Source organism: Haemaphysalis longicornis, unplaced genomic scaffold (assembly GCF_048455015.1).
Source record: "Haemaphysalis longicornis isolate Haplotype H1 unplaced genomic scaffold, Haemaphysalis longicornis Haplotype H1 scaffold_1, whole genome shotgun sequence".
NCBI lineage: Eukaryota > Metazoa > Arthropoda > Arachnida > Ixodida > Ixodidae > Haemaphysalis > Haemaphysalis longicornis.
In genome coordinates this window covers 364234434-364247796 of record NW_027526203.1, presented here as the reverse complement: position 1 = coordinate 364247796, position 13363 = coordinate 364234434, and the positions used below count along the sequence as shown (strand labels likewise).

General features: G+C 49.3%; 1 protein-coding gene across 3 annotated transcripts in view; it reads left to right on the top strand.

Moving 5' to 3' along the window:
* The window catches only part of LOC144155034 (NPC intracellular cholesterol transporter 1-like), a 20441-nt gene extending 8598 nt beyond the window's left edge, over nucleotides 1-11843 (top strand). Inside the window, exons 1-2 of one of the 3 annotated variants that reach the window (XM_077686240.1) lie at nucleotides 10159-10458; nucleotides 10842-11843. In XM_077686240.1, coding sequence (XP_077542366.1) covers nucleotides 10981-11682 — 702 coding nt within the window. In that variant the 5' untranslated portion in view covers nucleotides 10159-10458; nucleotides 10842-10980 and the 3' untranslated portion in view covers nucleotides 11683-11843. Of the gene's footprint in view, nucleotides 1-10158; nucleotides 10459-10723; nucleotides 10743-10841 lie in introns of those variants that run through there. The other 2 variants (XM_077686241.1, XM_077686239.1) reach the window with 2 other exon arrangements.
* The last annotated feature ends 1520 nt before the right edge of the window (nucleotides 11844-13363 follow it).

Sequence of the window (13363 nt, the reverse complement as noted above, 5' to 3'; positions counted from 1 at the left end):
TGTTAAAGGCAGTATTATCAATGCGAAGCATTCCTTGGATAAACCTATCGCGTCTGTCTAGCTTCGTAACAAAGGAACGAGCTAAAGCACAGCCGTGCAAGCACGCTGGAGCGAAAGCACGCAGCACTGCACATTTTCATAGGGGGCACAGAACGCATGCGCACTCTGTGCTCGGCCTAGATCACCTCTGCAGCAGGGAGCTGAACCCACGTATGGTGCCCTTCGGCAGAAACGGCGTCGTGAGGTGCCGGGCGTCGCCAACGACGGACATCAGGAGTAGCGGCGCCTGAATTAGGTCTTTAATGAACAACTGAAAACAAGAGAAGCAGTGCCAACAACTCGACATGGCAGTGTCATTGATCACATCTAGTAGAGTCGAAGTACACACTTCCAAGTACGTCTCATCTCAATACTAGCAATCAACCATGAAGGCTACAAAAACATTGAAAACATAGATGAATGAAAATTGTAAAGCTGATCAAAGGGAGTCATGCAGCAGTAATGCGTCACCATTAGTTTCCCTCGCTTTGCATGGAGTGATGAGACGTGCACTGACTAAAGGTTTGCTACGAAAGGTTTGCTACGAATCGGCTGCACGTCTTCATCGCACAGTGGCGGCATTCTTCCAACGACGCTCTTGTCAGGATCACCCGTACCACACGTAGAAGGCGCGGCACCTATCGCTACTTTTAAACCAGTGGCACACAGAACAAATACAGCGAAATGGGTTCACAAAAGAGGCGTTGTGTCTCCCTAATGTGTGCTTTTTTCAATCTCGCCATAATGTCTGCCGCACTATAGCCGCTAACTAGTACATTACTTCGGTTCTAAGGGTGAACCCCTTAGGGGCTGGGGCTGTTGGCGTCTCCTGTCGTCGTCGTCGTAATCGTAATTCGTCTCATGTAGTCACGATGCTAAAACACCGGGAAACTCGTTTACGCATCGCACTGCGGAGCGCTTCGTAACGCGTACTAAAAAAACACCGGGACACTCGTTTACGCCCCGCTCTAGAGAGCTTCGTGCTTCAAAGACAAGAGACTTTTGCAGCAAAGCTGTATACCTGTACCCCCCAACGGTTTCATCTCCGTTAGCGAAAACGCCAAGGCGTCAAGAATACACTTATACACTGCATGCTTCGCCCCTCACTAGGTTTTCCGTTAGTGAAGATGGCCCGGAATTTTTTTTTCTTGTTAAAACTATACAGCGCCGACTAGCCTGAAGTACCATTCCGGCGATTCTATAAGTAAGTCGGGATCAATTTGAAGGTTATCGCGGGAGCATCTATCGACGGGCCTTTCAACCTACACGGCGGCCGTTTTCAGAACTTTGGCGATAAAGGTAGCAGCGCCTTCTTCCCCTCGTTGTCTCATGCATGATACAACTCTGATACAATTCGTAACACGGCGCTGCTGCTTGTTTCTTTGCCACCCAAGCGATCCCCTTCAAATTGATCCCGACTGTACCTTCACTCTCGCGTCGAGCTGGTTAGGTTTCAGAAAGCTACAACCATGGAAGAGGTGTCCCAAAGGCAGCGAAGAAAGTGTGGAAGCCAAGCGAGACACTCTGGTTAGCAACAGAGAGAGAGAGAGAGAGAGAGAGAGAGAGAGAGAGAGAGAGAGAGAGAGAGAGAGAGAGAGAGAGAGAGAGAGGGGGGGGGGGGCACGGGGGGTGGAAGGGGCAAGAAAGCAAAACGATCGCCAGGCTGGAAGCCAAGCCTTGGGCGTCAACCCGTCGCGCAAGTTCTGCATAGGAAGATCGCTTAACGCCTCGTCTTCGTTTCCCTTTCTTTCCTTCTCTGCGTTCTTATTTTCTCGGCGGGCCGCCAACGTGCTTGATGACCCCGGTAAAGCACGCGCATGATCGGCCGGGCGGGGAAGCGCTCAAGGCCCGCCGACTTTGGGCGAATCAGCCCCAGGCGGTCGGCAGGCGAGTTCAGCAGCAGCCTGCTACGCCCATTGCCGTGGGTCACCTCTCAGGCTCTCGCCCTGCACCTTGATTGCCCGACATGTCTCAGCTGGCTGTGTGCCTATGGGCTACCGCAGGAGATCGACGATGCCAAGGGCTGGTTAATGGGTCGACTGGGAACCTATCCGTTCGCTATATCGTTAAACTTGTTTAAATCATGCACCCTTCCGTCCCACGACGACGATAGTCGAGCGCGAGGCTTTATCGGGACGGTTTCTTTGGTTGGCCAATGCCACACTGCGAGTATGTGCTACTCTGAAGGTACCCACCACTCTTCTAGAATACCCACAGCAACTCTCGGGTATGCACTCCGTACGCCTAACTTTTGGGTTTGGGGTGTACGGCGCGAATCGGTACATGCTGCTTGGCACTCAGCGAGCAATTTTTTGGGAGGTTGCCGGTTTGAGGTGTTAAACCCCAAGATGTGACGTGGGGCCTAACGTCCTAAACCTCAAAAGGGAAAGTTGGGCCCAACATCTTGTGGCTAACAGCCTTACGGCACGCAGAGCAACGCAATTCCTCTCGCGACGGATTCCTTGGATGTGGTCTGAGTTTTCCAAACCGCTTTGATCATGTCGAAACGGAGCAATCGGATATGCACCGGCTTCATAACGTGAGAGACCCAGGTTCGATTCCTGGTCAAGGCGTTGCGTTGCTGAGCACGAGGTCGCGGGTTCGATTCCCCAACCACGGCGGCCGCTTTTCTGATGGAGGCGAAAAGCAAAAACGCCCGTGTGTACGAGATTTAGGCGCACGTTAAAGATACCCAGGTGGTCAAAATTAATCCGGAGCCCTCCACTACAGCGCGCCTCATCGCCTGCGTTGCGTCGGCGCATTAAATCCTACAATCAATCAATCAGGTTCGATTCCGGCCACGGGAAGCATTTCAAAGCGAAGTGATGCCGTTGTACGCCAATACGCCCTGCAGGAAATATAGCTTGCTCTGACGATGAAGATGAGTGATCGTGGGTGAAGTGAAAGAAAAAAAAACGGTTCCTGTGGCCGGAATTTTTTTTTTTTTAATTGCGAGAGCTTGCCCTACGGCATAGCAGAATGGCCGGAATCGAACCTGGGTCTCCCGGTTATGACGCCGGCGTCTACCCGATTACTCCACTTCGACATGTTCGAAGCGAACGCCAAGCAGCAGGTACCGATTCGCGTCGTGGACCCCAAACCCAAAAGTTACGCATATACGGAGTGCACACCGGAGAGTTTCTGTGGGTGTTCTAGAAACGTGGTGCGTACCTCCCGATGAGCACATACTCGCAGTGTGAGATTGGCCAATTAAAGAATGCATCATGACAATGCTTCGCGTTCAAACATTGTCGTCGTTACGCGAAGGGGTGCGTGATTCGTTTTTACTTCACTTCACCCACGATCGTTCATCATCATCGTCCGAGAGAGTTGGCTTTCCTGCAGGGCGTATTGGCGTACAACGGCATCAGTGAGGACACTAAACCTTCGCTGTAAATGTGAATATCTTGATCGACCAATAGTGCTTGAGGTCGCCGTTTTGTACGAGGACTGTTGGTGCTCTTCAGTTTCACTGGAAACGCTACAACGTGTACTATTGAGCTGCATCGCCACATAGTACATGATGAATAAAATGTAACAAGAATAAACAAACTACAAGGACGAGACCAGACAGGCGCGGATAGCAAGTGTTTATTGCTGAGCATGCCCGTGATGTTTGTCAGTAAATCTCTAGGTAAGGCAACAAAAGCTAGCAAACACGATGTCCGTTTGATAACAGTACTGCACGTGTTGACAGAGTAAGGTTCGGACTTTTTATATCATTTTATCTACTGCGCAGCTTTATTGGGTCATATGACCTTCTCTGGCAACGGAACCTGCGGTTAGCTGACGTATTAGGGTTAAGAAGTAATACGAATCCTGGATGTTGCAATTAATGTTTTAGCGCATCATTCTTTCTTATTTTGTTTGCTTGTATCAATTCTCAGATACATACCGTGTTATTACTGGACCAAAGACCTTGCGATCTGTTCAACTGTGCCAACGAGTGCCCCTTTTATTTAATTTTACCTAAGATGATGGTCTCTTTAGCGTCCACAATTTGTTTGAGTTATGTCTGTCTGTCAGCCCAATCAGCCAGAAATGTTGCTGGTGCTCGCTGGTCTGTCACTGACTCCATAACAATTGGTGGGTCCTTGGTTAGTCACCAGTGGTGACCAATTAGTGAGCCGCCCCAGGGTGAACCATGGTTCACTGACCAGTAACCCGAGACCCACAAATTACTGAAGGCCTCCGGTGGGTCATGTGATATACAGATTGATCAAGGAACCTGGGGAGGAGGAGGGAGCTTGAGGGGGGAAGGGCAAGGGGTGCGGGGTAAGAAGAGTGGAGCGGGAGAGGTTTAGGGGGAGGGGGGAGGAGAGGGGGTACGAAGCGGCATTACGTGGCAGAGGCGGCCGAAACGCTATCTTCTTGCTACATCATTTCGAACGAAGCAAGCATATACGTGAACAATTTCTTTTCAAAAATTTAAGGCTGTTCCGCTCTGTAAAGGTGGATGACCAACGGGGCTGTGAACTCATTGCCACTTAGTAAGGACGGTCACAATGACTTTGTTGCCGCTTTGTATGCACTGGTAGGAGTACTCGCGCACACACATTCCTGGATAATAGAGTTCTAGCACTCCGTATACTCCGTTTTGTCCGTAGTTACCGTACTGACCGGGACCCGTCTGGGCACTTGGGCATTCGTCGCGGTAGGGGGGGTTAGTTCCGCATGCCGGCCCTCGCCATGCCCGTGCATTCGTCACGGTGGGGTGCGCCTCCTCACCCTTCCGCGCGCGCAGGCGCAGTCGGGTCCCGGTAAACACGGTAACTACGTAACCGACGGAACAGACAGACTGCTAAAACTCTCTAATGTCGTGTCGATATACGTGCGCTGCGGGGTGGTCGGTTGCCCGGCCGGAGTGGTGTGGAACGCGAGCCAAATTTCGTTTCCAATATGAAACGTGTAAACAGCTCCCTCTTCGGTCCCGCCGCATCCGCAATGAAATCAACGACTACGAATGCCCGCGTGCCGATATTTCGGCGCACGTCAAAGCTCCCCAAGTGGTCAAAATTAATGCGGAGCTCTCCGCTACGGCGCGCCTTATAGCTCACCTGTAGCTACGCCGCGTTAAACCCCACCATCAATCAATTACACGGGTGGTGTCGTCGCAACTGATCCCTGCTTTGAGAACAGTCCGAGGAGACCTAAGCACTTTTTAAGGGTTCTGAATGCGAAAGCACTAATGTCCCAGTTAACGTCTGGGACTCTTTGCTTCCGCCTGCGTTTTCGAATGGCTTCGATCTGTCGCCTAAGCGTTGCGCCGCGGCTCGTTCCGGTCGCCATGTATCGGTGGAGTTGACGGCGGTGACGGTAGACTTCGCTGCCTGTCTGTTCGCTCGCTTAGCTGCATTTCTCCACTCCATGACTTCATCTGCGGTATGCTGACGTTGACGGCTACTTTTATTTACCATCGAGTTAAGGCGCGCGCTATGGAACACCTCGTGCTGTCAAACGCCTCACATTTCAGTGACTTGTGGAGCCTGGCAAGTTTTTGTACAAGAACACGACAATTCTACGGTATCCTAGTTGTATACAACGCCGCTGTGAAATGCTTGTCCAACGCACTGGCGCGAGTGGACGCCACCCTTTTCACGTTCAGAATAATACGCGTCTGCATTGGTGTGTGGAAGTTTAGGAGGGGGACAATGTTTCACCGCTCTCTTCCTCTTCCCATGCCATTGCATCATGCACTGGCTTTTTTTTTTTCTGCGTACGTTGTGAGTTCTCTCAGGTGTGTAGATGCCGTGTTTGTAGGGTTGTGTTTCTACTAGTGCTGTAAATTGCGTTTGTGAACTCCGTGGGGGGTGGACGTTTTATAACATTTTCTCGTGGGTTAGGGCCGTGTTACACGTTGGCTCTGGTAAGGGTGACGGCGTTGCATGGAATAGCCGGCTCAGTTCGAGCGTACACTGTAAAAAATTTCTGTAAATTTACAGAGTTTTCACATACAATGTCTGTTGCCGTACAGAAGTTTTCTGTTATGGTTTGTAAACAGAAACCTGTTAGCAGAAAAAACACAAATTTTCTGTTATTTCCTCATCTTGACCAATAACAGGCTTGAAATCGTGAAAATATTGTACTATTAATTTGCATAAAATAGAATAAAACATGAATACTTTTTTTAACGTTTCACGAGAATTTTATTAATCATCAAACAGCGCCCGGCCGACGTCATTTTGTTGCGCTCCTGCAATTTTGAAATGCGGCCCTTTGCAAATGGCCGCCCTGTAGGTAGCAGCATAACGATACAGCGGCGGGCTTCTTTCTTCAATTTTTCATCTTCCCAGGGTGAGTACTAAATTTTAACTATGATTTTAACTATGTCGTGTGGAGGCGGCGCCTAGTTCCTATTTATGCCTCTCTTTTTCGTGCCTGCACTGTTGTTTGTTGGCTTGTTGGATGGAAATAGATTGTTACGAAGTGCCACCCCGTACCGTAACGATAAGTCGCCTCGTGGGACAAGAGCGTTGTGCTGTGCCTATGTAGTGACGCTCACCTTAATATGAGTTTCTTTTTGCTTTCGTTTTTGTTTTTTATGAATGTTGTACGCAGACGCGGCCGCCGTACTCTCCGTTTCCTCTCTATTTACCTGCTGATGACCACGAATCAACACCACCTCGCGCGTTGTCTGTGGTTATATACATAGGCATTGTCTAGCGTGGGTTGCTAAAAGTTCTGTACAGACGAAATGAAATTCGGCGCATCAGATGCCGTTTTCCGTCGTGGAGTTTAGTGTGAAGGTTACGTCTCTGCTTACGGATGTTATAATTACGGGTTCGAGTCCTCCCGAGCTTTCCTCTTTCTTTTTTTCTTCATGTGGCCGTGGCTTACAGCTGTAGATATACTTCACGCCCCGTATGAACAGATCGCTACTGGAAAAAGTTCCATTGGACCTTTTTCCAGTGGCAATCTGCACATGCGCGGGCTGCCGGTCCACCATTATTGGCAGTTGCCTCGGGTGAAATAAACAAAAGGGCGCTGCCTCAGCTTGCTGCTTGGAGAGCGGCTATGCTTCTTAGGGCTGCACGTTTTTATTTTCTCTTTCCGGGAAGTTCGCAGTGAGTTCGTACATGCATACAAAAAAGGCTTTCAAAAAAAGGGAAAAAATGTTTGAGGCTGACCACTCTACCAGCACTTGGCTACCTGTGAGGGAGCAAGGAAAATGAAAAAAATTAAAGGAAAGGGGGTGCTTCGGCCACTGCAGATTAGTCACGCGAGCGTGCGCCTGCTACCGTGGCATTAATGTGAGAGGCACTGGTGACAGCTGGGTGTGGGAGGGAGTGCAGGACCAGGATATTTCGCGCAGGGGTTCCCCGAAAGCCAAACATTTTTGGGGACGTGCCTTATAGCCAGTTTGATTCGCCGTGGCGGCCGCCTGGAGGGCCGGTACTGGACAAAGGTCCATTCACTCCGTGAGGGCGGTCGGTCTTAATTTTTGTTCAGCCGGCCAAACCGCTGCCGCTTAGGCTGAAGCCAAGGCTGATGTAACCATGGATTTGATAGAGCTACGTAGGATAATCTGCAAATATTAGTAGTGATTAATAATTAACACTAACTGGCTACTCAGCGAGCGGGAGCAGTTTGGCCGTTTGGAAAAAAATCGAGGTTGACTGCTCCCGCTGTGTACAGTGAAGCGGGTAGTGAAGAAATAGAGTGAACTGTATTTATTCACCCCTTGCAATGTTGGTAGTCTGCTATATATATTTCTTGCATTTGCTCAGGTGGTACGTTTGGATCGCCTCAGTAGCACAAGAAAACGGAATGCAGTTATCAAACACCTGAGTCTAGCTTAACACTTGATTTAAAAAAAAAAAAACTGGCAGCTATTATTACAGCATGATACCATACATAAAACCCTGCAAACGATGTTGTTATGTTGGTGCACATGTATTTTATATGCGGAACGTATGCTGTTCTTGTTGCAGGGTTATTGCAGCCATCAACCCTGACATGGGAGCAAAGAAGGAGAAGTCAAAGCAAAAGCAGCATTTCCTGTTTCCAAATGTCGCATCCCTGATCACTGTGGTGGAAGACCACGAAATCTACTAGGCTCTCCAATTTCCCTGGGCAGCAATGAAGATGTCTCTGATGGACGCGCCTTGCACCAAACGTGCCGCATCCTTGGTTACTTTGCTATTGTATGAATTGACATTTATATGTTCTCTGCTTTTTTGTGATTTCATTAATGTGGAAAAGATGTTATGTTCCCAGTCTCACAACACTTCCTCCCTCATTTTTCATTACCGTGCCATTTGCGTTATGTTGCATCTTTCTGCTTCCAGAAAGCGGCAAAAATGTCGGGTTTCATTTTATTGATGTTCTTTTTTTTTTTTTGAAGTAGAGGAAAATGTGTCCCTAGTCCTATCGGAGCTCTCACCGTAGTAGTATTGTACTGTAGTAATACGAGATGTGAACATTTTGTAGCTTAATGTCACTGTAGAAAAAGTGTTGTCAGTTTAACGTCACTGATTAAGTTCTGTAAATAGTTCGTTTTGCCTCAGTGGCGTGTTTGTGGGCATTTCTGAAAGTTGAAGAAAAGGTGATATTCCTAGTCTAAAACCACCTCTGTCACGGAAAGTCTCCTTTTGTTAACTCTGCCACAATATCATGAATTGTGTTTTTGTTTTCATACTCATAGATCCTTATGTTTGAAATTTTTGATACGTTGTTCGTAACTGGGTTAATTCTTGGTAGCAACAGCCTTAAATTTTATCAGAAAAAATAAATAATGTCAATGATACTTTAACCCTGCTTTCTTGTGTGCCTGAGTGGTCACTTTATGCTGTGTACTGTACACCAGTAATTGTGTTGGCAGTTTCAAACAATATGATACAGGGTGATATTTTATTTTCAAGGTATGATTATTCTCACCCATGAAGCATAAAGCCGCGAAATCAACTGCAGTACTTCCAAGATGTGAAAAAGTAACAGGAAATGTATTTTATGAAGGACCATAACCGAAATTGTGTCAAGGTGCTGAATTCTTTTGCTTTGACTTATTTTGCCAGAGATTGATGTCAAAATAAGTCATAGCAAAACAATTTAACCTTACTTGTTAAATGAGCAAAACAATTTAATCAGAAACGTGAAACCGTACATTATTATAATTTTCGTAAGAAAAAACGATGTATGCGCAACACAAATAGTCTATAAAAAAGGTGCCAGTGAAAAATAGAAGGTTCACAGATTTTCTGTGGAGGAAAACACAACCTTAAAAAACAGAAAAAGTATAAAAAAGCAGAAAACTAAAAACAGAAAACAGGGAATTGACATAAATTTTCTGTAGTGGAAACAGAAAATGCTTGTAAAATAACAGAAACATGAAAAACCGAAAACAGGGAATTGACATAAATTCTCTGTAGTGAGAAACAGAAAATGCTTGTAAAATAACAGAAACATTAAAAACAGAAAACACAACTTTACAGAAAATTTCTGGCAGGACAGCTGCCAGAAAATTTCTGTTTTTTAGAGCAAAAATTTTTTACAGTGTAACTTTCCCGCTGTTTTGCTTGTTTAGAGAACCGCAAAGAGAGACAACCTGCATGGAAGCCGCGCATGTGTATGTAGCGCAATGGCCCAACGGGCGGACGGTCGATCGGCGCGGCCTGAACGGGAGAAAGCGAGCAGAAGCGAGGCGGAGTCGCAGCGCAAAAACGTCTGCCAGAGGATGCCCACTGTCGGGTCATGCACAGGGAAGGCAGGAACGTCCCACACACGCATGCATCGCGTTTCGGCCCGGGTCGCGGGAAAGCAAGCAGAGGAGGCGCGAAAATTTATATTACTTTGACGAATTCTTGGTAGAGAAACAATGATGCTAGCTTAAGCCGTTATTTTGCAAGCTGGCACTTGCCTGTGCGGTAGCGCGTGGTTCGGCAGAACGTGGCCGCAGTGCACGAGGCCGGCGATAAAGGGAAAGGCGGCGGCCGCGTGGAAGAAGCCGGCCGGCAAACACGGCCGCGGGAGCCAGGTGCGCGTCTCGTCAGCGCGCCCGGGCTCAGGTAGGCGGCGGCGTGTTTGTCTAGAGAACGCCCGGAGATCATTCTGATTAACAACAGCAGCCCGAGGCGACGAGCGCCGCTTCCCAAGGCAGCGCCCTTCGACAGCAACAAAACGCAGCGGCGCAAGTGGAAGAGAAAATACGGGCCTCTTTTGCATTCCGCGGGGGAGGGAGACACTGCAGCCACGGTCTCCGCTCACGTCCCGGGTTGCAGCTCCAATCCTGCCTGGAGGTGGCGGCAGCAAGAGCGGCATCAGCCGCCCCCGGACGACTCTCTGTTTGGTTTGCGAGCGGCGACGAAACTTTCCCGTGGCACACACTGATATTGTTGTGTTTGGACTCCGGCGAGAAATCGGGGCGACAGCGCGAGTCGCAGCCCGTATTTATCCGTCGTCCCCAAGGACAACAACAACAAGGCAAGCGCGTCCAACTTTTTGCACCGCTGGATGCGCGCGTCCATTGTTTTTCCTCTCTTGGCGCCGCTCGCGAGGTGCGCTCGCTGGCGCGTTGTTATTCAAACGGTGAGGCTGCTTTTTCTTTCGCTACGGCAAGGAGCGCCACACCCGTTCGTAGCGGCCACCGCACGCGCTCCAAAGTCTGCTCATCCTGCAAGCGCAAAGTCTGTCGTTATCATGCGATAATTTTTATCGAGACTCGCCCCTGCACCCAACTGTTTTTCGGAGGCGCGTGCACCATCCGGGCCAGTTTGAATTCGTTTCCTCCTTAGTTTGTTCCCCTTGTTTCCCAGCCCTCGCCCTCGATTGTCGCGAGGCGGCTTATGTGCCTTTTCTATTATTAGGTCCACAGCGGAGCCAGTCGGCCCGAAGAAGAGCGAGCGCAGCCTCGATAAAGCCGCCCTTCGAGACACCCACGGGACCAGTGCGCGGCGGAACCCGTCCGAGACGTTGGCACGTGAGCCACCCTGCCAGACGGGAGCCATGACCGCCACAGTCCGGATCGCGCTCACGTTAGTCGCCCTGTGCAGCGCTGTCCACGGCGTAGCAGCGCAATGCGTCTTCCGGGGCCACTGCGCGGATGACGAAGACACAGACAAGGCCATTCCCTGCGCCGTTCGACAGCGACCCGTGGCCCTGGACGACTCCTCGTGGCGGGTCTTCGCCGAAGTCTGCCCGCAGCTGGCCGCCGATGTGAAGAGCAACCGGGCCGTGTGCTGCGACATCTCCCAGGTACAGGACTTGGCCCGAGAACTGGAGCAGCCAGCGCGGCTCGGAATGGCCAAGTGCCGCGGCTGCATGCTCAACTTCAAGGACCTGCTCTGCCGCATGACTTGCTCGCCCGAGCAGTCCCGCTTCCTGGCAGTCAACGCCACGGCGGGCACCCCAAACCCGCACGTCGTAGCAATGGTGTACGCCCTGCGACCAGAGTACACCCAAGCGGTGTACGACTCGTGCAAAGATGTGCGCAGTGTTGTGTTGGGCATCAAGCTTATGACACTCATGTGCGGCGGACGCGTGCTTGGCTGCACGCCGCAAAAGTGGCTCGATTTCCTCGGCTCAACACCCGCTGATGGCGGCTACTCCCCCTTCAAGATACACCACGTGATCACGCAGGAGCCACTGGTGCTTTCGCGGGGACAGACATTGATGCCTCTTAGCGTGCCCTTTCTGCAGTCGTGCTAGTGATCTCGCTCTACGCCGCATTCCTGTGTGGCGTCCAAGCCACTAGCATGCACACACACACATCTGATCTCTGAGTAATGTAACCTCTGCGCAAGACACACCTCTGATCTCTGCGTCAGACAATAAAGTTGCGTGACCAAGCTGTCATGTCACATTCGCCACCAAGGCCTCATTGCCGCTGATTTCACAGTGTTCGTGCCCATGGCAACGTCACTGTTTATGATAATAATACGCAATCGTATGTTGTCTATGTTGTTCGCGTCTATCAACTATAGCAGGAGAGGGAACCAACATGATAAGGCGTAATGCTTTTGTGTCCTGCACAGTCGCATTTCCTCAAAGTTTTGGGCCAAGAAAAAGAACCACTGCAAAAGAAATCAGAAGTTTCAAGTAGTGCAGTAAACATTATCGTGACTGGGAAACCTATTTGTGAGTTAGATGGCGACTTCTACAGCAGGTCGAAAGGTTCATGAAGTACCAGAAAGAATACGCTGATTGACCTTTCCGTAGCACTGGAACCGATTAATGGGGGGCACCAATTATAATTGTAAACGTGACGAGTGCAGGGAACGGTGGCGTAGATACCCCTGGTTTTGCTGCGCTAGAGTAAGCTAAACAACCAAAGCAGGTCTAAATGTACGCACGTAGGGCTGGGCCATTAAGAAAGGTTTATATGTTCAAACGCTTTACGGAAAGTGGTTCCTCCTATTCTAGGGGTATTAACTAGGGGTATTAATTAACTAGGTGTATTAACTATTTAATCAGCTCTGACGCCCATAACGCATGCGCTTGGCTGATAGAGGGGTCAGCAAACGCACTGTTTATTGCCTCTCATGCTATTGTTGGATGAGTAATTCGTGGCGTCTGGGTGGCAATCTTTCGGGCGCAAAGAACCCCCTCACATTGCGAGAATGTACCCTTTTCATTTGGTCTTTCATATTTCGTTCGTAATTTTAGACTTATTCGTTTCGTTTGCTTACTATTTCTGCGGATTATTTATAAGCATTTAATAATATTGCAAAATTGGCAATCGCCAATACTTAAAATTTAGTTTCAGTTACTTTATTCGACTGTATATCCTATAGTTTCCAGGTGTGTCACACTGCTGCACGGACAGGGAACAAGGGCGCCGCGTCGATTTACTTCGCTTTTCGGTCGCGGTGGCTGAGGCTGGCGCCATTCAGCCTGAGTTTTACAAGCTACCGCTACTTCGGAGTGTTTCAGATGTATCAATTCGCTGTAGCCGAGTCGATGGAGCATCAGACCAGCGGTCATGAGAAAAATTGACAGCGTACTTAACTGATGGGTTTTAGAAACATTCCAACATTCCAATTCCGGGAAAACCATCAAATGACCTTGCCAGCCTCAGGCCCATATCCCTCACGAGCATCCCTGTAAACTGGTTGAACGCGTGGTTCTTGAGTGACTCAATTGGCAGCTTGAGCAAAATTCTAGGTTCCACTCACATCAAATAGGCTTCCGTCGCAAGATATTCTCCTAAGATATTCTAAGCACGCAAGATATTCTCCTAATGCTGCATCACCAGGTCCTCAGTGCTTACTCAGCCGTACAGACATGGACTGTGGTGGCGGTGGATGTCCGTAATGCTGACAACTTCGTCCCACACAGAGCTGTAATAGAAAGTGGGGAAGTTGCTGGAGTACGTGGTCATATGCTCACA